The sequence below is a fragment of the Oncorhynchus mykiss genome, chromosome 30, assembly GCF_013265735.2.
Source record: "Oncorhynchus mykiss isolate Arlee chromosome 30, USDA_OmykA_1.1, whole genome shotgun sequence".
In the NCBI taxonomy this organism is placed as follows: domain Eukaryota; kingdom Metazoa; phylum Chordata; class Actinopteri; order Salmoniformes; family Salmonidae; genus Oncorhynchus; species Oncorhynchus mykiss.
The window spans coordinates 38,169,618-38,197,096 of record NC_050570.1 but is presented as its reverse complement, the minus strand read 5'-3'; the positions used below and the strand labels follow the sequence as shown (position 1 = coordinate 38,197,096).

Below are 27,479 nucleotides of genomic sequence, written 5' to 3'. Positions count from 1 at the left end.
AAGCACACAGCCAAGACAATGCAGGAGTGGCTTCGGGACAAATCTCTGAATGTCCTTGAGTGGCCCAGCTAGAGCCTGGACTTGAACCCAATCAAACATCTCTGGAGAGACCTGAAAATAGCTGTGCATCGACGCTCCCCATCCAACCTGACAGAGCTTGAGAGGATCTGCAGAGAAGAATGTGAGAAACTCCCCAAATACAGGTATGCCAAGCTTGTAGCGTCATATCCAAGAAGACTCGGGGCTGTAAACACTACCAAAGGTGCTTCAACAAAGTACTGAGTAAAGGGTCTGAATACTTATGTAAATGTGACATTTCCGGGGGGGAAAAGTATGTATCTAAAAACCTGTTTTGGATTTGTGTGTAGATTGATGAGGGGGAGAAAACAATGTAATATATTTTAGAATAAGGCTGTAAAGTAACAAAATGTGGAAAAAATCAAGGGGTCTGAATACCCGAATGTGCTGTATGCCTTAATTTCTCCAAAATATAGACTCTTAGCTTTCCTTTGACACTCAATTTGACATGCTCCTATAAATTTCACATGGTGCTCATTTATTTGATTTGATTCTAGATCCATCCAAAAGATCTATGTGCAAATACTTTCAAAGAATCAATGACTAATAGTTACATTTTCAATTTGACAAATCACACTTTTCACTGATATCAATTTTAACCCTTGACCCTAAATAAAAAGGCTGAACCGTTTTCCCATCTGCATCTCCATCCCAAATCTCCCCATTGCCCCAGCAGCAAATTAGTCTACATTTAGGCTATTGTTTATATGTGTATTTCACACTAGATTGAGGTAGAAATTGGAGTATAACGCTTGTATGGATGTCAACCCCAATATATTTTCATGTCATCGTCATCAATCAATACAGTTTAAAACGCCTTTGACAACCACAACCGATTTCTGTATGCTAGCTATGCTACCAGCGTATACGGATGGGAGTTAGCATTTAGCAGTCACTTTTTCTAAACCTTAAAAGGGACAACCTCTAAATGTTATGTAGCAAAAACAGCCAAATATATCCAAATCGGATTTTAGTAACTACATTGTGTGCCTGTTACAATAGATCAATCATAACAGATTTGACAAATATCCACTTTGTTTGATCAGATTTGTTGAATGTGCGCCAATTCAGCACCCTGCTGTCCCCCACGGTCTGCATTCCATTGACCTCTTTACTGGCATCTATCCCCATTACCTCCCAGATCTTTTTCCAGGAGATCAAACTCATTTTTGTGTCTTTGAAATCCATACACAAGGTATCATAAAGATGTATTTTATTTGTGAACTTGTTCTGATAGCCTTTTGTCAAAGTTGTCAAGGAAGTGAGTTTCTGTTTATACAGGATGTACCCCCACAACCAATCATGACAATGCTGAGTAATTTACATGTATTATTTTTTTAATTTTACCTTTATTTAACTAGGCAGGTCAGTGAAGAACAACTTGTTATTCACAATGACGGCCTACCAAAAGGCAAAAGGCCTCCTGCAGGAACGGGGGATTACAAATCAAATAAAAAGATAGGACTAAACACACATCACGACAAGAGAGACCTAAGACACTATACGGCGCTATGTGGAGCTTTCTGTATTGTTAAAACATTTAGCAGGCGCACGGGAACCGCCGTACATAGCTCGATTTGACCTCCATAATCTACCAGAGCTCCCCCTCCCCCAATACACACACACACACACATACACACACACTAGTAGCAGGACATAAAGGCAACCCTCCATTTCAGTAGGAATTCTAACAAAATGTTATTTTTACCTTCATGATGGATTTCCTGTCTTCTGAGACTCCATAAAATGTGATGCAATCAATTCAAATGAATGCAGTCAGTGCACACACAGGTCCCTCCTAGATGCCAGAATGGAGCCGCTTTTGAAGCTTAATCGCCCACTTTGCCTGATTGATAATCTCGTATATTTAGTGATGTAGATTTCTCTGTAAAGAGCAATAGACCTACTACTCCCCAATAACTCCTATTGGTGTGATCTGAGTGATTCAGAGTTTTGTGTTAGTGGTGGTGGTATTTTTTTATATATTTTTTTTTATAAAATAACGTTCCTTTATCCAAGAAATCTTGTTGAGATCAGGAGACCTCCCAGCAAACCAAAATTGGTTCTGTGAAGGTTTTCTGAACATTCGTTAGGGCGCTGCAAATATCCTCATAACACAAAAACTGTCCAGATGATTATAGAATGTTTGTGTAAAACATTCACCTGATGTTGCAAGAATGTTCCTAGAACACATTTAGTCTGTTCTTTAAAGGTTCCCAGAATGTTCCATTAGGCTGTGGGAAGAGTCTGGTGGGAACATTGTTGGGACATTCCCAAAACACAAAAACTATACACTTGTGCAAGAAACATTTTCTTGATGTTACAAGAATGTTCAGAGAACACATTTAGGAGTAGTGGTTGCGGAAGTGAAAGTGGTAGTGGTAGTGTCAGCTCAGTGCCATGTGCTGTGTACAGATGGATGGGGTGGGGAAGGGAGGAGTGTGTTTAGACCAGGCTGCTGAATCAGATATAGGACTTGGGTAAAGTCCAAGAGGAGGGCTTTCTCTTGAACTAGCACAGTACCAGAGTTGACTGCATCTCCCTCTCTTTCTCTCTTTCGAACAGTTTATCGGTCCAATTAGTGTGCTTGTTATATTAGGGCTGACCCCATCTTGTCAACTTCTTTATCCTTATTCTAAAATAAGTGCATGCGGTGCATATATGTGTCACGTGACGAGAGCAAGGGTTAAGGGAAGAGGGAATATTTTTCTTAAACATACGAGGTAATTATGTTGCAGCTTCATCGACACGGACAGCGCGATACACACTGTTGAAGTTCTGTGGTGGTCGCTGCAGCAGGGAGGAGAGAGAGACAACGGGTGCTAGTCACTCAGTCACTCGCTGTCACAGCGTAGCAAGTCTGAGCCCGGCCTGGCACAACCAAATACATTGCGGTCGGACTCCCTCTAGTCATTTGTGTGTCTTAGTTATTTAATCAAACAGTGTGCTTAAAGCATCAGACAAGCGCAGTGCATCTAGTTGATTTGATTAACACAATACAGTAGGATGTGTTTGTGTATATATATGGAAAAATACACGTTTTAAAATGTCAACCAATCGATTGGTCGAAAGAACAGACTGGGCAACCAAGATTTATTTTAGTCGGGGACAGCCCTATATTATATGTTGGATGTTGTTTCTGTTTGTCGGGCCATTGGGGATGAAAGACACACATGTTGTTAGGTATATTTGTTTCTCTGTTCTGTGCTCCATATACTGTGTCTCTACATGCGTCTTACATGTCTGTCTGTCTTTGTCTGCATCCTCAGTGTGTGTTTCTCGTCATTCTTAATTGTAAAGGTCCTCCATCTCCAGATATGGATGCCAACTATGGCGGAGGGCTGCTGGATATGGTGAAAGGCGGAGCCGGCAAGTTCTTCAGCAACTTCAAGGATAACCTGAAGGACACACTCAAAGACACCTCCACTAAAGTCATGCACCAGGTGGCCACGTAAGTCCCAAAAATCACCCCCAATCCCTTTACCCCTGACTCATTTGAATTTTTATTCTCTTTTAATTCAAACTTTTTCTGTTAAGTGTGTTGAGACCTAGTGAAATACACTTTAAATAAATTGTGATTTAATTTCCTGAGCCCTAACTTCCTTAACCTGTTACACCACCCATCTCTGCCCTTACAAAAATTGCAGCAACTGTAGTATTTTGGACGCAGTAGTTGCAGAATAACTACGGTATACTGCAGTTATACTGCACTGTAACTGCAGTTACTCTGCCAAATTACTGCAGTAAAAAAAATGTGAACGCAGTATTTGCAGCATACTGCAGTTATACTGCAATCTTTTTTTTTCTTATGGGTGGATCTGGCATGGGAGATATGATGTGTCTGTGCTCCCTGGCTGGGGTGTGGTGACATGTGGCTAGCCTCCATGCCATGATATCTAGTTGTTTTGGGCTAGAAATTTCACAGGCTTTTCCTCCTACCCAACTCTGACCCAGTTCTGGTTCCCAGGCTAGCCTAGAGGTGAACGACTCTATGCCTTCCCCGATAAGGAGCGCTCAGGCTGGGCCTAGCAGAGATCTCAGGCCTTTGCTCTCTCCTCAAGTGGTCGAGGAGATGTAAATTCATTAGTGGACGAACGGAAGAGTGTCCTCCCCTCCTCGATAGCCACCTTTCATCGAGGATAGTCATGTGTATCCTATCTGAGTCCTTCTCGGAAGCATTTTGAAATCTGCCACATCCACTTTGAGTCGGCTTTTGTTTTGTCGGAGGAGAGAAGCATGCACACGTTTAAAAACAATATGAAACTTAGCGTTTTATCTATAAAATGTCTAGCATAGCTAACTTAAAAACAAATTAACACTTTACATATTTATTTTGCGATCCACCACTGTAAGTGGAATTTGCCTGATGACGCGTGAGTGGAGAAGGAGAGTCTAATTTCATACAAGCTCATTTTCATCCACGCTCCCTCACCTCGCCGCCTCTCCTCGATTACCTTTGTCCTTTTTCAAAAGGAGGTGAGAGAGGACACAGGAGTTAAGCAAATCGAATTGAGAAAAGGCCTCTACGTGCCTGCTGGGAGCTAACATGGTAGTGTGAAGGGAGGAGCGTCAGTTGTCATCCAGTTGAGATGTTTACCTGTCCTCTGTGGTTGCCGTGGTTTCCTGACCTGTGAAATATGGAATGGGGTAGTTATGACTGGGCTGATTACGCATGGTTTCAGACCAAGGCTCTCCCACCCGGTTCCTGGAGAGCTAACCTGTAGGTTTTCGCTCCATCCCCAGTTGTAACTAACCTGATTCAGTTTATCAATCAGCTAATTATTAGAATCAGGTGGGCTAAATTAGGGTAGGAGCGAAAACCGACAAGACACTAGCTCTCCAGGAACAGGGTTGGAGAGCTTTGTTTTAGACACTTAGATAAATCTCTATGGCTGTACACCACAGCACAATGGGAAAACACGTAATACTATTGGTGAGAGACAGAGTTATTATTTGAATTGTACCTGTATATGGAGATAAAATATGAGTAAAATAGATAGCTAATAAAAAAGGCTGGATAGATTTTTCCTAAAGGGGATGTGAGGGAAGGAAAGCAGACGAATGGATGGAGAGGCCTGGAGGAACAGTGGGAAGGGTGTGGAGGGATGACGGATAATGTCTGTGGGGGGGCTACCGAGTCTGGCACCGCTGGGTCCTGAGAGAGATGACATTCTTTCTGCGTAGGCGTCTGCACTGGCCACACAAAGGAGCCTCTGTACTGTCGGACAGTGAGCAGGCCTCTCGAGACTCATGCCTCCTTGTCCACACACTCTGCCTTTAACCCTGCCACACACGCACACGCACAGAACCTCTGCCATCTCTCTGGACCACATTGAAACGGTGTCAGTTACGGAGCAGGGACAGGGCAGAGCCGGGGTATATTGATTCAGCGGGTCGATCACAATTTGCTGCTAATACGGTTATCTTTTGCCTAGTCTCGTCTCTTCCCTTCTCCTTTCCTTTCCCTTCCTGTTATTTCCCCTCTTCTCCTATGATCTCAACTTCACTCCTCTCAGCTTGTTTATTCTTTCTCCTATTTGTCTTTTCTATCCTTTCCTCCTCTCCTCCATTTTCTGTTCATCTCTCCCCTCCTTTTCTCTCCTCTCCTGTGTGAATAATTGATAGCGGTTTATTGTACCTAGAGCAATGCTGATACACAGGGATTCATTTCACCTAGAAAAAAACAGGCCATGTGTACACCACTGTCAGTTTGGTACTGTGTATTACAGCTAGTTACTGTTGACCTGCCATTTGTATAGTAGAGCAGGCGTGGCCACTGTGTATTACAGATATAGTTAGTCCCTATCTATAGCTTACACTACAGCTAGCTATTTCAAAGCCATGGAGGCTACATGTGTACATCTGATATAATCCAAGATTCAGTGGAATTTGTTGAAACAAAGTCAGTTACTTGATTCATGGTCAAATGAGATACCATTCAATCAGCTGTGTGCAAGCTGTCTTCCTTAGAACACATGCAGTTGTGACAGACAGACTCTGCAGTGCTGTGTTCTGTTCTGGAGTGTTGTATTGGTCTGAAAGGCAGTGTGTCCTTGGCCCACTCCCATTCTCTCTCTCTCTCATCCCCCCTCTCTCCCCTCTATATTCTCTCTCTCTCTCAATTCAATTTCAATTTAAGAGGCTTTATTGGCATGGGAAACATATGTTTACATTGCCAAATCAAGTGAAATAGATAATAAACTAAAGTGAAATAAACACTAAAAAATTTACAGTAAACATTACACTCACAAAATTTCCAAAAGAATAAAGACATTTCAAATGTCATATGTCTATATACAGTGTTGTAATGATGTGCAATTAGTTCAAGTACAAAAGGAAAAATAAACATTTAGTTGTATTTATAATGGTGTTTGTTCTCTCTATCGCTCTCTCTCTCATTCCCTCCCCTCTCTCCCTCCCCTCTATATTCTCTATCTCCCATTCTCTCTCGCTCTCTCTCATTTCCTCCCCCTCTTTCTCCCCTCTATATTCTCCCTCTCTTCTCTCTCCCATTTTCTCTCTCTCTCTAAAAACACACGACTCATAAGTTATGATGACCTATTCCTCTCTATCAGAACCTTCTATTTACAGACAAACCCTATCTGTGGTTACTGCAACGTGTCACAGTAACCACAGGAAATGGTGGGAAACGCCACAGCTGTGCTGTCGCCACACTGCTGAGCGTGTGAGCTTTAACTGTTAGAGCATGGCTCCAATGTCTCTAATGTAATACAGCCAAGGGTAGCTGTAGCTTGCCTGGCCTAATTAATGTTTTGTGTTTTTGTGTATATATAGCAGGGTATAGAATATATGCCTACAGTAGCCTATACACCTGTTTGTGTGTGTGTGTGGGTGTGTATACCACCCTCTCCTACCCTCTAATAATAATAATAATATATTTATTTTAAATAGCGCTTTTCATTACAAGTAGAATCTCAAAGTTGCTTTAAAAACAAAATAAACCAAAAACAATTTTATAAAACAAATATAGGGATCTGGCAATATTGGTCTTCCACATCGTTAGATGATGATAAGCAGTTCAGTAAAGTAGTATCATGAAGAGGGAGAGTAGGTAGTACAGCCAGGCAGGGAGCTCGAGACATCTGACAGACATGCCACAGAGCTCCTCAACGGGCACCTTGTCGTCTTCGATAGTCACAGCTCCTCCTTCATAGGTAGGCTGGATCGTCCAGTCCTGAAATGTAGTACCCACCTGGGTGCTGCTTCAGCGACTGTAAAAGCCCCAGTAAGACCACCACACCTCAACAATGGTCCAATGAGCCTCTGCATTCCCTCACACCGCTGTCCCTCTAGGAACTGGGGCAGGGTGCTAAAAAGCCAACGCTGTTAATCTGGTTTTGCTGCATCATTTAAATCTGCCTAGCCTACCTCTCCCCCCACCAACAAGATACTAGCAAGCCTACTGTAGCGATTCTTATCGACATCTCAAGGGGGGGCCCAGCTGTACACGCTCCAGCATGTAGCCAGAATAGGTCAGAGGCTTCTAAGCTGCATGCTACAACACTGCTGGCCTCACGCAATGCAAAATTACACCTGCTTATCCTGCTCAAAATAACCCGGGCTGGCTCTGCAGTCTTACAGCCATAGTTAGCAGAGCTAACTCTATGACCAGACAGCAGCAGCCACAGTTCACATTTAGTACAGCTAACACTATAACTGGACTTGTACCTGCCACAGTTAGCAGAGCCAGCACTATAGCTAGACTTGTAGCAGCCACAGTTAGCAGAGCTAGCGCTAGCCAGAAAGGCCTATGCAGCAGCCTCAGTTAGCAGAGCTTGCGCTAGCCAGGAAGGGCTATGCAGCAGCCACAGTTAGCAGAGCTAGCGCTAGCCAGAAAGGCCTACGTAGCAGCCACAGTGCCAAATCCAGTTCTGAAGGCCTGCAGACACAGTTAGTAGAGCTAGCACTAGCCAGATAGTCTAACACTGTTCATGCTGCAGGAGAGCACAACACAACACTGTATCAAAATAGAACACTGCTGCTGGTCCAATTACCTCATTATGAGTATTTCCCACTTGATGCTTCCTCCTGTCCCCGCCTCCCTTCCTCCCAGCCTCTCTCCCCCTCTTCCCTCTCCTCCTCTCATCCCTCCCTCAGGTTACCCATGTGGCTGGGCTGTTGTATAACCATGCAGGGCCAGGATGGGAAGCCCTCAGGGCCATATGGCTCTCATCCACCTCAGTACTTCACAAACAGACCATTGGCCTAGAATTGTGGATATACGTTTACAAATCAAATGAAATTGTTTTTGTCACATGCGCCGAATACAACAGCCCTTAACCAACAATGCAGTTTTAAGAAAATACGTTAAAAAAGTAAGAGATAAGAATAACAAATAGCTAAAGAGCAGAAGTAAATAAAAATAGCAGGGCTATATACAGGGGGTACCGGTACAGAGTCAATGTGCAGGGGCACTGGTGTCGAGGTAATTGAGGTAATATGTACATGTAGGTTATTATAGTGACTATGCATAGATAATAACAGAGAGTAGCAACAGTGTAGAAGAGGGAGGGGAGGGCAATGCAAATAGTCTGGGTAGCCATTTGATTAGATGTTCAGGAGTCTTAGGGCTTGGGGTAGAAGCTGTTTAGAAGCCTCTTGGACCTTGACTTGGCGCTCCGGTTCCGCTTGCCGTGCGGTACCAGAGAGAACAGTCTATGACTAGGGTGGCTGGAGTCTTTGACAATTTTTAGGGCCTTCCTCTGACACCGCCTGGTATAGAGGTCCTGGATGGTAGGAAGCTTGGCCCTAGTGATGTACTGGCCCGTACGCACTACCCTCTGTAGTGCCTTGCAGTCGGAGGCCGAGCTATTGCCATACCAGGCAGTGATGCAACCTGTCAGGATGCTCTCGAAGGTGCAGCTGCAAAACCTTCTGATGATCTGAAGGCCCATGCCAAATCTTTTCAGTCTCCTGAGGGGGAATAGGTTTTGTCGTGCCCTCTTCATGACTGTCTTGGTGTGCTTGGACCGTTAGTTCGTTGGTGATGTGGACGCCAAGGAACTTGAAGCTCTCAACCTGCTCCACTATGGTCTGGTCAATGAGAATGGGGTGTGCTCGGTCCTCCTTTTCCTGTAGTCCACAATCATCTCCTTTGTCTTGATCACATTGAGGGAAAGGTTGCTGTTCTTGCACCACACGGTCAGGTCTCTGACCTCCCTATAGGCTGTCTCATCGTTGTCGGTGATCAGGCCTATCACTTTTGTGTCATCGGCGAACTTAATAATGGTGTTGGAGTCATGCCTGGCCATGCAGTCATGAGTGAACAGGGAGTACAGGAGAGGACTGAGCATGCACCCCTGAGGGCCCCCGTGTTGAGGATCAGTGTGGCAGATGTGTTGTTACCTACCCTTACCACCTGGGGGTGTCCCGTCAAGATGTCCAGGATCCAGTTGCAGAGGGAGGTGTTTAGTCCCAGGATCCTTAATTTAGTGATGAGCTTTGAGGGCACTATGGTGCTGAACTCTGAGCTGTAGTCAATGAATAGCATTCTCACATAGGTGTTCCTTTTGTCCAGGTGGGAAAGGGCAATATAGAGATTGTATCATCTGTGGATCTGTTGGGGCGGTATGCAAATTGGAGTGGGTCTAGGGTTTCTGGGATAATTGTGTTGATGTGAGCCATGACCAGCCTTTCAAAGCATTTCATGGCTACAGACATTAGTGCTTTGGGTCAGTAGACATTTAGGCAGGTTACCTTAGTGTTCTTGGGCACAGGGATTATGGTGGTCTGCTTGAAACATGTTGGTATTACAGACTCAGACAGGAAGAGGTTGAATATGTCAGTGAAGACACTTGCCAGTTGGTCAGCGCATGCTCAGAGTACACACCCTGGTAATCCGTCTGGCCCTGCGGCCTTGTGAATGTTGACCTGTCTAAAGGTCTTACTCACATCGGCTGCGGAGAGCGTGATCACACAGTCATCCAGAACAGCTGATGCTCTCATGCATGTTTCAGTGTTACTTGCCTTGAAGCGAGCAAAGAAGTTATTCAGCTTGTCTGGTAGACCCGTGTCACTAGGCAGCTCTTGGCTGTGCTTCCCTTTGTAGTCTGTAATGGTTTGAAAGCCTTGCCACATCCGACGAGCGTTGGAGTCGGTGTAGTACCATTCGATCTTAGTCCTGTATTGACACTTTGCCTGTTTGATGGTTCGTCGGAGGGCATAGCGGAATCTTATAAGTTTCCGGGTTAGAGTCCTGCTCCTTGAAAGCAACAGCTCTACCCTTTAGCTCAGTGTGAATTTTTCCTGTAATCCATGGCTTCTGGTTGGGGTATGTGCGTACACTCACTGTGGGGACGACGTCATCGATGCACTTATTGATGAAGCCAGTGACTTATGTGGTGTACTCCTCAATGCTATCAGAAAAATCCCAGAAAATATTCCAGACTCTGCTAACAAAACAGTTCTGTTGTTTAGCATCTGCTTCATCTGATCAATTTTTTATAGACCGAGCCACTGTTGCTTCCTGCTTACATTTTTGCTTGTAAGCAGGAATCAGGAGGATATAATTATGGTCAGATTAGCCAAATGGAGGGCGAGGGAGAGCTTTGTACGCGTCTCTGTGTGTGAAGTAAAGTTGGTCTAGAGTTTTTTTCCCCTCTGGTTTCACATTTAACATGCATGGCGGTATACAGCTCATTGAGTGTGTGAGTGTGGTGTGAGTGTGGTGCCAGCATCGGTCTGTGGTGGTATGTAGACAGCTACGTAAAATGCAGATGAAAACTCTAGTTAGATAGTGTGGTCTACAGCTTATCATGAGATACTCTACCTTAGGCGAGAAAAATCTAAAGATTTTTGGTGCACAATATCTAATTGTGCACCAACTGTTGTTTAGAAATATGCATTGCCCCCCGCCTCGTGTCTTACCAGAGGATGTTGTTCTATCCTGCCGATACAGTGTATAACCCACCAGCTGCATGTTATTAATGTTGTCGTTCTGCCATGACTCGGTGAAACACAAGATATTACAGTTTTTAATGTCCTGATGGTAAGATATACGAGCTTTCACTTCGTCCCATTTATTTTCCAGCGATTGAACGTTAGCTAGCAGTATGGATGGCAAAGGCAGATTAGCCACTCGTCGCCTGATGCTCACAAGGCACCCCGATCTTTTTCCGCAAAATCTCTGTTTCTTTCTCCAGCGAATGACGGGAATGAGAGCCTGTTTGGGTGTTTGGAGCATATCCTTCCTGTCCAACTCATTAAAGAAAAATGATTTGTCCAATTCAAGGTTGGTAATCGCTGTTCTGATGTCCAGAATCTCTTTTCGGTCATAAGAGACAGTTGCAGCAACATTATGTTCAAAATAAGTTACAAACAATGCGAAAAAACAAACAAAATAACACAGTTGGCCTTGGTTTACCAGTGTCCTGTCGATTATTGTTCCCATGTCCGTTGGTCGTGTGAGTACCTATGCGTTGGTGCAGCTGTTATGCTGCGTGCTTTATATATTGTGTATTACGGGTATCGCCCCGTGTCGTTCAACCAGGTTTACCCTCGCTCTTTTGTTTGGGTACAGCCCAGTGTTTTTGTATACGTGTTTGTTTTGGGTGTATTAAAAAACCCTATTGTGTATTCCTGCGCCTGTCTCCAAATCCTTTATACCAGCGAGACGATTAGGCTACAGGCCCAAAGGATCCCTGGACCCCCCCCAAAGGACCCCTGTCTGTGTATGTTCACTTCAGCTGCTTGCTACAATGTGTCTGGATCATTCAAATACAAATTAGACAAAAACAATCACGTCTTAAAAAAACTGTAGACAAATCTCAGTGATCTAGACAATGCAGCGTCATATACGTTTAAGAATCTGAATGATTCATATTCTATGAATTGAGAAAATATTATTTCTGTCGCAGGTACACAAAAGGAGAGCTGGACATTGCCTACATCACATCACGAATCATAGGTGAGTACACATTATTGTCAAATCATACTGTAAGTTCTAGATCAACTGTATGAAATGGAATGAAAGGACAGGGCGTGTGCCTGCGTATGAATTCCGTCAGCTGTGTTCATTTACTGCATGGGTGCCTGCGGTGTTGGGCTGTTCTAGCTTTAGCACCATTACATTCATGAAGCGTACCAGACTCTCGTCTTCTTCTAACTGGCAATGGCTTTTCTCTCTAGCTAAAAGGACATCCATCGTTCTCTAACGGTAGCTTTATTTCATCATTATGGAGGGTAGTAAAGCCTGTATTTGGGCTTCACAGGTTTCTTCTCCACCCAATTGTTAGACTTCTAGATCTCTCCATCTCTAGCCTCCTGTAAACTTTGCCTCACTCCCTCCCTACACAACATTTACTGTAAATCTATAGATGACAGAGGGTGGGATTTCAACAAGAGAAGGTTTGCTCTTGGTTTTTCGGGCCTAGGAGAGCTTTTAGGGTTGGTTGGGATGAGGGTAGGATGATATTATGATTCACAAAAGTATGTGGACATCTCATTCCAAAACCATGGGCATGAATATGGAGTTGGTCCCTCCTTTGCTGCAATACCAGCCTCCACTCTTCTGGGAAGACTTTCCACTAGATGTTGGAACATTGCTGCGGGGACTTGCATCTATTCAGCCACAAGGGTATTAGTGAGGTTGGGCATTGACGTTGGGCGATTAGACCTGGCTCGCAGTCAGCGTTCCAATTTATCCCTAAGGTGTTCGATGGGGTTGAGGTCAGGGCTCTGTGCAGGCCAGTCAAGTTCTTCCACACCGATCTCGACAAACCATTTTTGTATGGATATCTCTGTGTGCACGGTGACATTGTCATGATGAAACAGGAACGGGCCTTCTTCAAACTGTTGCCTCAAAGTTGGAAGCGCACAATCGTCTAGAATGTCATTGCATGCTGTAGCATTAAGATTTCCCTTCAACAGCCCCAGACCATTATTCCTCCTTCACCAAACTTTACAGTTGGCACTATGCATTCGGGCAGGTAGAGTTCTCCTGGCATCCGCCAAAACCAGATTCGTCCATTGGACTGCCAGATGGTGAAGCGTGATTCATCATTCTAGAGGACGCATTTCCACTGCTCCAGAGTCCAATGGCGGCTAGCTTTACACCACTCCAGCCGACGCTTGGCATTGCGCATGGTGATCTTAGGTTTATGTGTGGCTATGGAAGTCCATTTCCTGAAGCTCCCAACAAACAGATCTTGTGTTGACGTTGCTTCCATAGGCAGTTTGGAACTTGGTATTGAGTGTTGCAATCAAGGACAGACGATTAGCACTTCAGCACTCGCGGTCCTGTTCTATGAGCTTGTGTGGCCTACCACTTCACGGCTGAGCCGTTGTTGCTCTTCGATGTTTCCACTTCACAATAACAGCACTTACAGTTGACCGGGGCAGCTCTAGCAGGGCAGAAATTTTACGAACTGACTTGTTGGAAAGGTGGCATCCTATGACGGTGTCACGTTGAAAGTGACTGAGCTCTTCAGTACCGGCCATTTTACTGCTAATGCTTGTCTATGTAGATTGCTTGGCTGTGTGCTCGAATTTATACACGTCAGCAAAGGGTATGGCTGAAATAGCCAAATCCACTAATTTGAATGTGTGTCCACATACTTTTGTCCATGTAGTGTATATGCTAACACATACAAGCGCACACAAACACACACACATCCATACAAACGCTGCATGTAACAGCAGTCTGTCCTCCAGATGATGAGGACACAGCCACTCAAATGAAATGAAATCAAATGTTATTCGTCACCTGCTTTGTAAACAACAGGCGTAGACTAACAGTGAAATGCTTACTTATGGACCCTTCCCAACAATGCAGAGGGAAAATAATAGAAATAATAGAAAAATAACACAATGAATAAATAACGGATAGCTTGGCTATATACACGGGGTACCAGTATCGAGTCCTTGTGCAGGGGTACGAAGTAATTGAGGTAGATATGTACATATGCGTAAGTAGGGATAAAGTGACAAGGCAACAGGATAGATGATTAACAGTAGTTGCTGCGTATGTGATGAGTCAAAAGAGTTAGTGCAAAAAGGGTCAAAGCAGATAGTCCGGGTAACTATTTGGTTAACTATTTCACTAACTATTTAACAGTCTTATGACTTGGGGGTAGAAGCTTTTCAGGGTCTTGTTGGTTCCAGACTTGGTGCATTGATACCGCTTGCCGTGCGGTAGCAGAGAGAACAGTCTATGACTTGGGTGGCTGGAGTCTTTTGACAATTTGAAGGGCCTTCCTCTGACACCTGAGGGCCTCTATCTCATAATGCATAGTGTGCCACCTTAGATCCCTCCTCTTACTGAACACTCATTTATGGGTGCGTTCGTAAATTCAACTCGAGTGTCAGAATGCGCTCTGGCCCGTGAATTCAGAGCTCTATTTTTTTATGGGCCTAATAATAAAGATGTCATTTACCGATAAAAATGAATTACCATTTTATGTGGCATGAACAGTCATGATGCTTTCATCTGATTGGCTAACAAATCACTTCAAAAAAGTAGGCTACCTGTGCCCGTTTGTCCACTCCAAATAATCCAAACTGCATGTACACGCGTCTATTTCCATTCATCAAATGACACATCTATTTACAAAACACCAAAAAGTGTGGCTATTGACATTCGGCGATTGCCATTGATTAGGCCTACATTAATTGATGCATCTTGCTGACAAATGGACCCCTTTTTTGTAACCTGAAAAGTCGAGACACCTGAAAAGGGGCTGAAACTGTCCCGAGTAAAACAGGATGGTCACCCTAACACACACGGTCAATTTACTAGTCCAGGCTACAATGTGTAGGCCTATTACCATGAACTTCAAATTGGCCTACCGGCAGCCAGTGATGTAGTGGTAAAAAAAAAGAAAGGTGGGTTACCACTGATAAGTAAAATGTTTTGAAAAAAGATGGTAAACTGCATTTAGTTGCGCCCACCCTCCGCTAGGCTTACACCACTGCTGGCAGCCTAACCTCTCAGCCGAGGCAATTTTACACACATGAACACACGTAGAACAGGCAGCCTACATTCAATATAATACATGAGTTGAATCCAAACATGTTTACACTTTCGTTCATGAGATGTCCATGGCGTGACTTAAAACACTACCTGTCTTTCCTTTACATGAATGACATTTATGACAGTGTTATTTGTCAGTATTAAGCTTTTAACAATTGAATTAGAACATAAACCCTGTAAAAAAAAATCCTGGATATGCACTGTAAGTGTAACAATGCCTTTGTAACATTTCATTGTGTTTCACCGTGAAAACAGGCACACAAATCTCAAATAATGTAGGCCTCTGCCATTGCAAAATCGATTGCTTCTAACTGAAAGAGTCAACTATAGGCCTACTGTCATTCATGTTGGATGTATTGGATGCTCCGTTGGTGTCTAGTGATATCGGCGACCATCATCCTCTGATCCAGGAAAGAAAACAAATATTGATAGAAAATAATGAAGCTAAATAAATGGTCTACTTCTGGCCACGGACGACACAGAGAACACCAATACCCCAATACGCACATGGAAAACAAAGCAATGAGCGCTCTAAACAGCTGATGGACAAAAGCAAACAATGATAAATCAACAGACAAATCGAATGCATTGGAAGAAAGGCTCTTTTTTTTGAAAAATCAAGGACATATGGTAAAATGGCGAAAATGAAATCTATGCGTTTAAAGGAGCTCAGCTGAGGCCAAACTCACTGAGTGGACCATGCCGTAGACAGGGAGACGGTTTATGCAGCCAACTAGAAATAAATGGTTTAAACCATGACAGAGAGGTGGGGGTGTTCGTTTCATTTGGAGGCTTTTATTTTCATATTTACCACTGTAAAACATATTTACCACAGCATTTTAAACAAATAGGAAAATGGCTAAGTTAGCCTTATTTAGAGACCCTACCCAAGTTTGACTTTTGTTGCATTTAGGGGAGCTAACATTTCACTCACTAACATTTCACCCCCCCCCCCCCCCATTGCTGCTCTGTAATTCACACCCTGCCTGTGGTTAAATTACTTTCAACCCACTTTTAACCAGATGAATGTAACTTGAACTACATAAACCACATACAGTACAAGACTCTCATCTTTTAAATGATTAGAATGATTCCCTGCCTGGTTTGTGTTGGTAAACCCCTGTGGCCACAGGTCCATCACCCTGAAGGCGTTTCCATACTGCACAGTGCAGAAGGAATGAAAGTGGAACCCCATGACAGTGTGTAATAATAGTACTGGACTGTATATCCTGGCATGCCTCATCATCACCTCTATGGTCATTGGGATTGAACATATGTCTCCCTCTCTGTCCCCTGCCAGTGATGTCATATCCTGCGGAGGCGTTGCAGATCGGCAACCAGAACCATGTGGAGGACATCCGCTCTTTCCTGGACTCACGGCACGCTGACCACTACACCGTCTTCAACCTGTCACAGCGCAACTATCGTGGCGCCAAGTTCTCCAACCGGGTGAGACAGATATACACTGAGTTTACCAAACATGAGAACACCTTCCTAATACCTTCCTAACACCTCCCCCCTTTTGCCCTCAGAACAGCCTCAATTTGTCAGTGTCGAAGCGTTCCACAGGGATGCTGGCCCATGTTGACGCCAATGCTTCCCACAGTTGTGTCAAGTTGTCTGGATGTCCTTTGGATGGTGGACCATTCTTGATACACATGGGAAACTGTTGAGCGTGGAAAAACCCAGCAGTGTTGCAGCTCTTGACACAAACCGCTGCGCCCAGCCACCTGTACCCCGTTCAAAGGCACTTCAATGTTTTGTCTTGCCCATTCATCCTCTGAAAGGCACACATACACAATCCATGTCTCAATTGTCTTAAGGCTTAGAAATCTTTCTTTAACCTGTCTCCTCCCCTTCATCTACACTGATTGAAGTGGATTTAACAAGTGACATCAATAAGGGATCATAGCTTTCACCTGGATTCACCTGGTTGATCGATGTCATAGAAAGAGCAGGTGTTCTTAATGTTTTCTATACTCAGTATACACATATATATATATATATATATATATATATATATATATATATACAGTGCCTTGCGAAAGTATTCGGCCCCCTTGAACTTTGCGACCTTTTGCCACATTTCAGTCTTCAAACATAAAGATATAAAACTGTATTTTTTTGTGAAGAATCAACAACAAGTGGGACACAATCATGAAGTGGAACGACATTTATTGGATATTTCAAACTTTTATTAACAAATCAAAAACTTAAAAATTGGGCGTGCAAAATTATTCAGCCCCCTTAAGTTAATACTTTGTAGCGCCACCTTTTGCTGCGATTACGGCTGTAAGTCGCTTGGAGTATGTCTCTATCAGTTTTGCACATCGAGAGACTGACATTTTTTCCCATTCCTCCTTGCAAAACAGCTCGAGCTCAGTGAGGTTGGATGGAGAGCATTTGTGAACAGCAGTTTTCAATTCTTTCCACAGATTCTCGATTGGATTCAGGTCTGGACTTTGACTTGGCCATTCTAACACCTGGATATGTTTATTTTTGAACCATTCCATTGTAGATTTTGCTTTATGTTTTGGATCATTGTCTTGTTGTAAGACAAATCTCCGTCCCAGTCTCAGGTCTTTTGCAGACTCCATCAGGTTTTCTTCCAGAATGGTCCTGTATTTGGCTCCATACATCTTCCCATCAATTTCAACCATCTTCCCTGTCCCTGCTGAAGAAAAGCAGGCCCAAACCATGATGCTGCCACCACCATGTTTGACAGTGGGGATGGTGTGTTCAGCTGTGTTGCTTTTACGCCAAACATAACGTTTTGCATTGTTGCCAAAAAGTTCAATTTTGGTTTCATCTGACCAGAGCACCTTCTTCCATATGTTTGGTGTGTCTCCCAGGTGGCTTGTGGCAAACTTTAAACAACACTTTTTATGGATATCTTTAAGAAATGGCTTTCTTCTTGCCACTCTTCCATAAAGGCCAGATTTGTGCAATATACGACTGATTGTTGTCCTATGGACAGAGTCTCCCACCTCAGCTGTAGATCTCTGCAGTTCATCCAGAGTGATCATGGGCCTCTTGGCTGCATCTCTGATCAGTCTTCTCCTTGTATGAGCTGAAAGTTTAGAGGGACTGCCAGGTCTTGGTAGATTTGCAGTGGTCTGATACTCCTTCCATTTCAATATTATCGCTTGCACAGTGCTCCTTGGGATGTTCTTCACAACAGTATCTCGGACCTGCCTGGTGTGTTCCTTGTTCTTCATGATGCTCTCTGCGCTTTTAACGGACCTCTGAGACTATCACAGTGCAGGTGCATTTATACGGAGATTTGATTACACACAGGTGGATTGTATTTATCATCATTAGTCATTTAGGTCAACATTGGATCATTCAGAGATCCTCACTGAACTTCTGGAGAGAGTTTGCTGCACTGAAAGTAAAGGGGCTGAATAATTTTGCACGCCCAATTTTTCAGTTTTTGATTTGTTAAAAAAGTTTGAAATATCCAATAAATGTCGTTCCACTTCATGATTGTGTCCCACTTGTTGTTGATTCTTCACAAAAAATACAGTTTTATATCTTTATGTTTGAAGCCTGAAATGTGGCAAAAGGTCGCAAAGTTCAAGGGGGCCGAATACTTTCGCAAGGCACTGTATATATATTACAGCTGAAAATGTGTTATCATAAAGGGTCATGAATTTGTTGACTCAAATGGGGCTGTTTTATACTCTTGGCCATGCTACTTATTGTTTTTAGTGCCGTTTCTAAAGGACATTTAGGCCTAAACTGCATTTCACCCATCTATTATCATTAGTTTTTTTATAGTTTATATATAACAAACATGCAGAGATCATCCGTTCACCTACTCTGCGTCTCACAAATTTACGGCGGTTGGAACCAAAAATCTCAAATTTGGACTCATCAGACCAAAGCACAGATTTCCATCGGTCTAATGTCCATTGCTTGTGTTTCTTGGCTCAAGCAAGTCTCTTCTTCTTATTGGTATCCTTTAGTAGTGGGTTCTTTGCAGCAATTTGACCATGAAGGCCTGATTCACGCACTCCTCTGAGTAGTTGATGTTGAGATATGTCTGTTACTTGAACTCTGTGAAGCATTTATTTGGGTTGCAATTTCTGAGGCTGGTAACTCTAATGAACTTATCCTCTGCAGCAGAGGTAACTCTGGGTCTTCCTTTCCTGTGGTGGTCAACTTACAGTATATAGTTGAAGTTGGAAGTTTACGTACACTTAGGGTAGAGTCATTAAAACTAGTTTTTCAACCACTCCACAAATTTCTTGTTAACAAACTATAGTTTTGGCAAGTCGGTTAGGGCATCTACTTAGTGCATGACACAAGTAATTTTTCCAACAATTGTTTACAGACAGATTATTTCACTTATAATTCACTGTATCACAATTCCTGTGGGTCAGAAGTTTACATACACTAAGTTGACTGTGCCTTTAAACAGCTTGGAAAATTCCAGAAAATGATGTCATGGCTTTAGAAGCTTCTGATAGGCTAATTGAGTCAATTGGAGGTGTACCTGTGGATGTATTTCAAGGCCTACCTTCAAACTCAGTGCCTCTTTGCTTGACATCATGGGAAAATCTAAAGAATACAGCCAAGAACTCAGAAAAAATTTGCCTGGTTCATCCTTGGGAGCAATTTCCAAATGCCTGAAGGTACCATGTTTATCTGTATAAACAATAATACGCAATTATAAACACCATGGGACCATGCAGCCGTCATACCACTCAGTATGGAGACGCGTTCTGTCTGAACGTACTTTGGTGCGAAAAGTGCAAATCAATCCAAGAACAACATCAAAGGACCTTGTGAAGATGCTGGAGGAAACAGGTACAAAAGTATCAATATCCACAGTAAAACGAGTCCTATATCGACATAACCTGAAGGGCTGCTCAGCAAGGAAGAAGCCACTGCTCCAAAACCGCCATAAAAAAGCCAGATCGTACCTTTTGGAGAGGTGTCCTCTGGTCTGATGAAACAAAAATATAACTGTTTGGCCATAATGACCATCGTTATGTTGGGAAGGAAAAGGGGGAGACTTGCAAGCCGAAGAACACCATCCCAACCTTGAAGCACGGGGGTGGCAGCATCATGTTGTGGGGGTGCTTTGCTGCAGGAGGGTCTGGTGCACTGCACAAAATAGATGGCATGATGAGGAAAGAAAATGATGTGGATATATTGAAGCAACATCTCAAGACATCAGTCAGGAAATTGAAGCTTGGTAGAAAATGGGTCTTCCAAATGAACAGTGACCCCAAGCATTCTCCCAAAGTTGTGGCAAAATGGCTTATGGACAACCAAATCAAGGTATTGGAGTGGCCATCACAAAGCCCTGACCTAGATCCTATAGACAATTTGTGGGCAGAACTGAGAAAGCGTGTGCGAGCAAGGAGGCCTACAAACCTGACTCAGTTACAACAGCTCTGTCAGGAGGGATGGGCCAAAATTCACCTAAAGTATTGTGGGAATCTTGTGAAACGCTACCCGAATGATACCATATACTAATTGGGTGTATGTAAGCTTCTGACCCACTGGGAATGTGATGAAATAAATAAAAGCTGAAATAAATAGTTCTCTCTACTAGTTCTCTCTACTATAACAGTTCTCTCTACTCCAGTTCGCTCTACTATTATTCTGATTATTTGACATTCTTAAAAAAAAGTGGTGATCCTAACTGACCTAAGACATTTTACTAGGATTGAATGTCAGGAATTGTGAAAAACGGAGTTTAAATGTGTTTGGCTTAGCTGTATGTAAACTTCCGACTTCAACTGTATGTGTATATATATATATATATATATTGTCCTATCCTCTTTCACAGTTTCCTATGCTATGTCAATAATATTATGTAACAAGTTTGAGAGAGAGAGAGAGAAAAGTATACCCAGGCCTACCAAGATCAACACACAGCGATACACATGGGAGACTGCCTCAGTTCAGACATACATTTTTGTTTTCTATCTGGTGCACTGTAATGCTAAAACACACAATACCAACATGTATGCAATGTTTTATATTACATTACCCATAGGCACTCAGCATTGTTTCATGTCAAACATGTTACATAATATTATTGACATAGAATACTCACTGGAAACTGTAAAAGGAGATAGGACAATGCATAGAACTAGATCAGGATGAAAGACTGAACTTGGAAAGTTTGTCTCACAGTGAGGCAGAAATTAAGTCGTCTAAATAGGACTCCAATAACTCCTAGATCAGGAGCCTTGTCCACAAAGTGTCTCGGAGTCGGGAATAGTGCTGAGAATTAGTGGTTAGAGCGTTGAACTAGTAATCAAAAGGCTGGAAGATCAATTCCCTGAGCTGACAAATCAGTCGTTCTGCCCCTGAACAAGGCAGTTAACCCACTGTTCCTAGGCTGTCATTGAAAATAAGAATGTGTTCTTAACTGAATTGCAGAGTTACATTTAAAAAGAATAGAGACATTTCACGCCTACTCTTATGGGTCAAAATAAAAGCTCTGCATGAAGCCTCTTTAGTCATAAGAGTCCTACCTAGTCTACATATATTTAGGAGACTCCATGAGCTGTCCTAACTAGTTAAGAGTTACCAGCAGATGTCTTGATCATCGAAAAAGGTAGCAGGTCAGTGATTCATGCAGTATAGACAAACAATTGCTTTGTTGTTGATATTTCTATATAATCAACCCGTAAGTAATCTCGACCTACATGCCACAGTAGCTCTTGCGCTTTTGACAATGATTTCTCTAGGCCTAATTTCATTACATGCCTAAATACTAACCACTACGCTAACAAATAGTCGCATATTTTTCTTTCGATTATTTCATTGTCATATTCTTTCAAGTTATTCCTTTGGAGCGCAATATCACGTTGTTAAAAATATATGTTAACTTTGATTGTGTTCGGTGAAAATGATAGACCTTTAAAAAAAATATATGCAACATTTATCGGCAAGCGACTTCATGCCTACTGCGCCAAAGCGATTTAGTTGTTGAACGGGTAGGGATGAGTGTGTTGATATAACAATAATATCATCAAAATTCAATGATTTCAAACGTTTTCTCATTACAACCGTTTATGTTGTCTGGCGATGCGTCATCGCGATTGGTTATTCCCCATAATTTGCAACAATGTCAAAGAGCGTTTTTTACTATCTTTCCTTTGAGTTGCCTCAAACTGTTGTGATTTCCAGCTGAGATAAACTTTTATGAGTTGATTTTACTTCTGGCTCAGTTTGTCTAGATTCCTAGCACCTTTTCTGAGATGCTTTGTGGATATGGGCCCTGGTCCCCACTTCAGCTTCTTTTCTTTTCAGTGAGGAGATGTTATGCTTGGATTCTATCTGGCTAGATCGCTCCATCCACTTATGGGTCAACGAGGCACCAGCCTTCAACCATCATCACCCCTCTCTCATTATGCAGGCATGCATGCACTCACACACACACACAAAAAAAACCCTAGCTCAAAGTAGGTTTTAAGATAATGTTAAAGGTCAAACACAGCTGTTTTTATCTCAATATCAAATCATCTCTGGGTAACAATTCAGTACCTTACTGTGATTGTTTTCAATTAAAATGGTTTAAAAAAAGAAACATAAATAGCTTCTTAGCAAAGGGCAAATTCTCAAAACAATAATTTAGCTCTTACTGTCTGGGAGTGGTCTGAGTGGGGAGGGGTAAAACTGAACATTAGCTGTTATTGGCAGAGAGGTTTGGAACTCTCTTTCTTATTGGTCTATTAACTACTTTATCGCACGATATCACCATGGAAGGCCAAAACTCCATCCCAACAAAGGATGATATTTCAGGTGGTCTTTTCAAACAACTCTTACACTAAAAGGGAGTTATCAGCATTTTCACAGTATTATTCTAACCTCATAGTGTGGAAATATATATAAAACATAGAATAATCACGTTTTTGACATCAGGGGGCCTTTAAAACACTTCCCAGACAAACTGAGTTTTCATAAGATGGTAATCTGCAGTACAGTTTGAGGTACTGCAAAGGAAAGAATGTGATGACACTCATTGACATTGTTGCAAATGATAAGGAATAACCAATCGCAATGAGGCCTCGCCAGCTGTGAACTCTATAGCACGCTTCAGACAACCATGGTGAATGTGGCTGTACATCACTTTGCCTACTCCTAATTATTGTCTAATATGTTGGCATGCAGTTGTTTTGTGGTTGTTAAAAGGAATTGTTGACAATATTACCATTATTGTGACACTCCTGTTTGACAACTCTAAATTGCTTTGGCACAGTACATCAAGTCACTTGCTGATAATGTTGCATGCAACATTGTGTACAACATTTGAAAGGTCTATCATTTCCGTCGAACACAATCAAAGTTAACGTAAGCCCTAGATGCCTTCAGTTGCCCAACAAATCTTTTTTAACAATGTGATGTTTCACTCCAAAAGGATAACTTGAAATAACATGCTGTAGGTAATTAAATAATCAAAAGAAAAACTTGTTTATTTATTAGCGTAGTGGTTATTATTTAGGCATACAGTATCATGTGAAATCATTGAAATAGGCCTCATGTGAAATCATTGAAATAGGCTTCATGTGAAATCATTGAAATAGGTATTCAGTGAAATCTTGTGAAATAGGCCTCATGTGAAATCATTGAAATAGGCCTCATGTGAAATCTTGTGAAATAGGCCTCCTGTGAAATCTTGTGAAATAGGCCTCCTGTGAAATCTTGTGAAATAGGCCTCATGTGAAATCTTGTGAAATAGGCCTCCTGTGAAATAGGCCTCATGTGAAATCTTGTGAAATAGGCCTCATGTGAAATCATTGAAATAGACCTCATGTGAAATCCTTGAAATAGGCTGCTGCATAAATTAATGATAGATACCCATTGATTCTTGAAGAGTATAATTTATAAAATGCCTAATAGGCTTAGTTCAATTGTCGTAGCCATCAGAACCCATAGCATTAGCTTGTTTGACTCCAATGTTTGTGAACCATGTAAATGGAAACATTAATTAATTAATTCTATATCTTAATTCTATATCTTTGACACTGTGTCATTGATGGTTAGTCCTTGCATTCATACCTCGGTCTATGAATTCAAGAGGGATTACATTTCTCCAGACCCATCCCTCAGTTTTTTTGTTTGTTACCAAAACAGAGGTGGGGAGCGTTTGTTGTTTCAATGAAGGATTGTAACTTTCAAGTCTAAAGTCACGACTATCCTCCTGAGCTCAGACTCTGCTCATTCACTGGTACAATGCAGCTGAAATGGCTGTGCAGTCTGCAGTTTCCTCTGCTCATGCAGATATTAGTGTACTGGGGGAAAGTGTGAATTCAAAATGGCTCTCTTTCTCGCTCTCTGGTAATGTCATTGTAATTACATGACTCATGTCACAGATCATCTCTATTTCTCTCTCTCTTTCTCTCGCTCTCTCTCCACCCCCTTCTCTCCCCACTCTTTCTCGACAACCCCTTCTCTCCCCCCCTCTCTGCCCCCCCCCCCTCCCTCCCTCCAGGTCTCGGAGTGTAACTGGCCGCCCCGCCAGGCTCCCAGCCTGCACAACCTGTTTGCGGTGTGTAAGAACATGCACAACTGGCTCAAACAGAACCCCAAGAATGTGTGTGTCATCACCTGCTCGGTAAGACCAGACCCAGAGTTGTTATTCAGATTCACTTTCATCTTCTTCACTCGGTCCTTTTTCCTCTGTTCCTCTTCCCTTGCTTAAACTCCATTCCTTTCTCTCCACCTTCCTACCTCCATCTCCTACACCCTCCTCCTTCCCTTCTTCTCGTCGCCTCTGTCCTGAGAACCATCATTCAATTCAATACAATTCAAGGCGCCTTATTGGCATCGGGAAACATATGTTAACATTGCCAAAGCAAGTGAAGTAGACAATATACAAAAGTGAATCTCATTCACGCTCCGTCCTCACTTCTTTCTTGTTTACACACCATTCCTCTCTCTCTCTCCCCATCTCTTCCTTCCGTCTCCTCATCCTCCTCCTTCTATTGTTTCCTCCCTCCTCTCCCTCCTGTCCTGGGTTTGTCCTGGGTTTGTTTTGGGTTATCGGGACTGCCTGAGGTCCAAGGGAAACACAGCTTGGAGTGCTCAGGCTGCTGTTTCTGTTTCAGCTTCAGTTCCCACTGAGCTCTTTCACTGGCACTGCAGACCTTTAGCAAAGACAGATGAGCTCTGTATTCAAGAGAGAATAGAACAATTGTGGACTGCAGCAGAATGCAATGACAACAACCTGATTGTCCGTTTGCTGCAGCAAAATAATTATGGGTCGAGAAATTATACATATTTAGAGGTGCGCTGTACATATTTGACTTAAGTACTACAGTACACTATGACTCTGGAATGGAATGCTTTCCACCGTGCTGTATGTGATTTTATTGTGCTTGGCAAGTTTATCGGTGTCGAGCAGTCACTGAGTTTTTATGAGAGTTCTTCAAAATCTCTTCCTAAAACTCTAATGTTGCGTCGAAGCAAGAATGCTGGATGTATTTATAACTCTGGATATGTTCATTAAACAAAAAGAGACAGGAAATATATTTACATACCGTCTGTTTACTAACACTCACAGTGGCAGCAGATACGTGATCAACTCTGTGTGTGGAGTCCCTGTTTAGTGCTAGTGGAGGAATAAGTAGACGTGGGGCTGAAAACACAGATACCGTCGTCCCAACTCCTTGTCACTCATTGTCAAGAGTGATAGCAAAAACAGATCAGGGACCAGTCTACAGATATCGGCCATGCACAGGAAACATGGAACGGCCCTCCTAGTTTCTAGGAATCATGCATTGGGTTGTGTGAAGTGATCCACTGTAAGCTTTTCATCTATTGCTCTCTCACTCACCCTCTTCAGGATGGGCGTGCTCCCTCGGGTGTGCTGGTCTGTGCCATGTTCTGCTTTTGCCACCTCTTCAGCAACCCAGTGCCCGCCATGCAGCTACTCAGCGCCAAGAGACCCGGCTCAGGCCTCTGGCCCTCGCACCGGAGGTAGGTCAACAGAGAGGGTGTGTGTGTGTGTGTGTGTGTGTGTGTGTGTGTGTGTGTGTGTGTGTGTGTGTGCCTGTGTGTGAACACACAATGTGTGTGAAGTAAAATAAAATGAGGCACTGTAAACAGTCTTCTCCTCCCCGACCTTGAGTTTGATCATGTTTAGATGGATGAACATAAAAACCTCCTTCCTCTTCCCCCTCCATTGCTCTCCTAAATCCTTTACGAGCCTATTTATTTTCCGATTGGCTGAGTCGCCGCGACACACACACCCCTCCTTGGTGACCTAACACCCACACAGCATGCCGCTTGACCACACAGCTGCTTCTCAATAACAAAGACTCCTTCATCCTTCAGTGCAAAAAGAGAGAGGCTGGTGTATAAGGACAGCGGAAACCAAACATCATCTTTGTTGGGGATTTGACGTTGTGTTTTGACGCTGGGAATGCTTTTTATGCAAGAACATCCGCACATAGGAGCGATTTCAAGTATTAAACTTTAAGATGGATAGCTTTGTGATTTTCAAGCACAAAAATTATCTTATCTGTATTAATGTACATAGACAATGTTTGTTTATAGGCCGTACTCAGTGCTTAGGGGAGGTTCATGTGTGTGACCTTGCATACTCTTTCTCTCGCACTTCTCCAGGTACATAGGCTATGTGTGCAGTATGGTATCAGAGAAGCCCTCCCTGCCCCACTCAAAGCCCCTGGTGGTCAAGGCGGTCACCATGAGTCCAGTACCCTGCTTCAACAAACAACGCATCGGCTGCAGACCTTTCTGTGAGGTCCTCATAGGGGAGACTAAGATCTTCTCTACGGCACAGGACTATGAGAGGATGCGGTAGGCACAGATGCAGACACAGATAAAGACAGACGGACACACAGAGACCTGGGTTGTCACCTGATTTTTGTTAATCCCGGATCCTCATGACTGGATTATCTAGTGCACTGAGTCGGAGACACACACACACACACACACACACACACACCATCTCTGACTACCTCTCTCTTTTTCTCTGTCTCTCTCTCACTCCCCCCTTTTTCTCAGAGAGCACAGGGTCCAGGATGGGAAGGTGGTCTTCCCTCTAGGTGTGAATGTCCAGGGTGATGTGGTCATCTCTGTCTATCATATGAGAAACACCATAGGAGGACGACTGCAGGCCAAGGTACAGTATAAGGCCTAGCACGCTAACAACACTGACACACTGTTTGCCTGAGGCTGATGCCACACAAGCGCTTGTACACCTGCATACACACACACGCACTCGCATTCAAACGCACAGATGTGCACATACAAGGACACACACACACATACGCACATGTAAATAGTGCCACATACACACAGAAATGTATACAGTTGGCCTTACTGTTTCGATTTTTGTTATCCTTGATGGCTTTTGTTTTTGCATAGTTTTCCTTCGTTTTTCTCACTTTTCTTGTTGGTTATTACCCGCATTGGGTGG

The 27,479-nt window shown here is 43.0% G+C and overlaps 1 protein-coding gene across 7 annotated transcripts in view; it reads left to right on the top strand.

Annotated features, from left to right (window-relative positions):
- LOC110521797 (putative tyrosine-protein phosphatase auxilin) overlaps window positions 1–27,479 on the top strand; it is a 60,726-nt gene that overhangs the window by 16,397 nt on the left and 16,850 nt on the right. For 3 of the 7 annotated variants that reach the window (XM_036969487.1, XM_036969484.1, XM_036969486.1), the window contains 7 exons: window positions 3,379–3,529; window positions 11,955–12,004; window positions 16,368–16,516; window positions 24,528–24,650; window positions 25,881–26,014; window positions 26,663–26,857; window positions 27,065–27,182. In XM_036969487.1, coding sequence (XP_036825382.1) covers window positions 3,379–3,529; window positions 11,955–12,004; window positions 16,368–16,516; window positions 24,528–24,650; window positions 25,881–26,014; window positions 26,663–26,857; window positions 27,065–27,182 — 920 coding nt within the window. Of the gene's footprint in view, window positions 1–2,606; window positions 2,802–3,378; window positions 3,530–11,954; window positions 12,005–16,367; window positions 16,517–24,527; window positions 24,651–25,880; window positions 26,015–26,662; window positions 26,858–27,064; window positions 27,183–27,479 lie in introns of those variants that run through there. The other 4 variants (XM_036969488.1, XM_036969485.1, XM_036969490.1 and 1 more) reach the window with 3 other exon arrangements.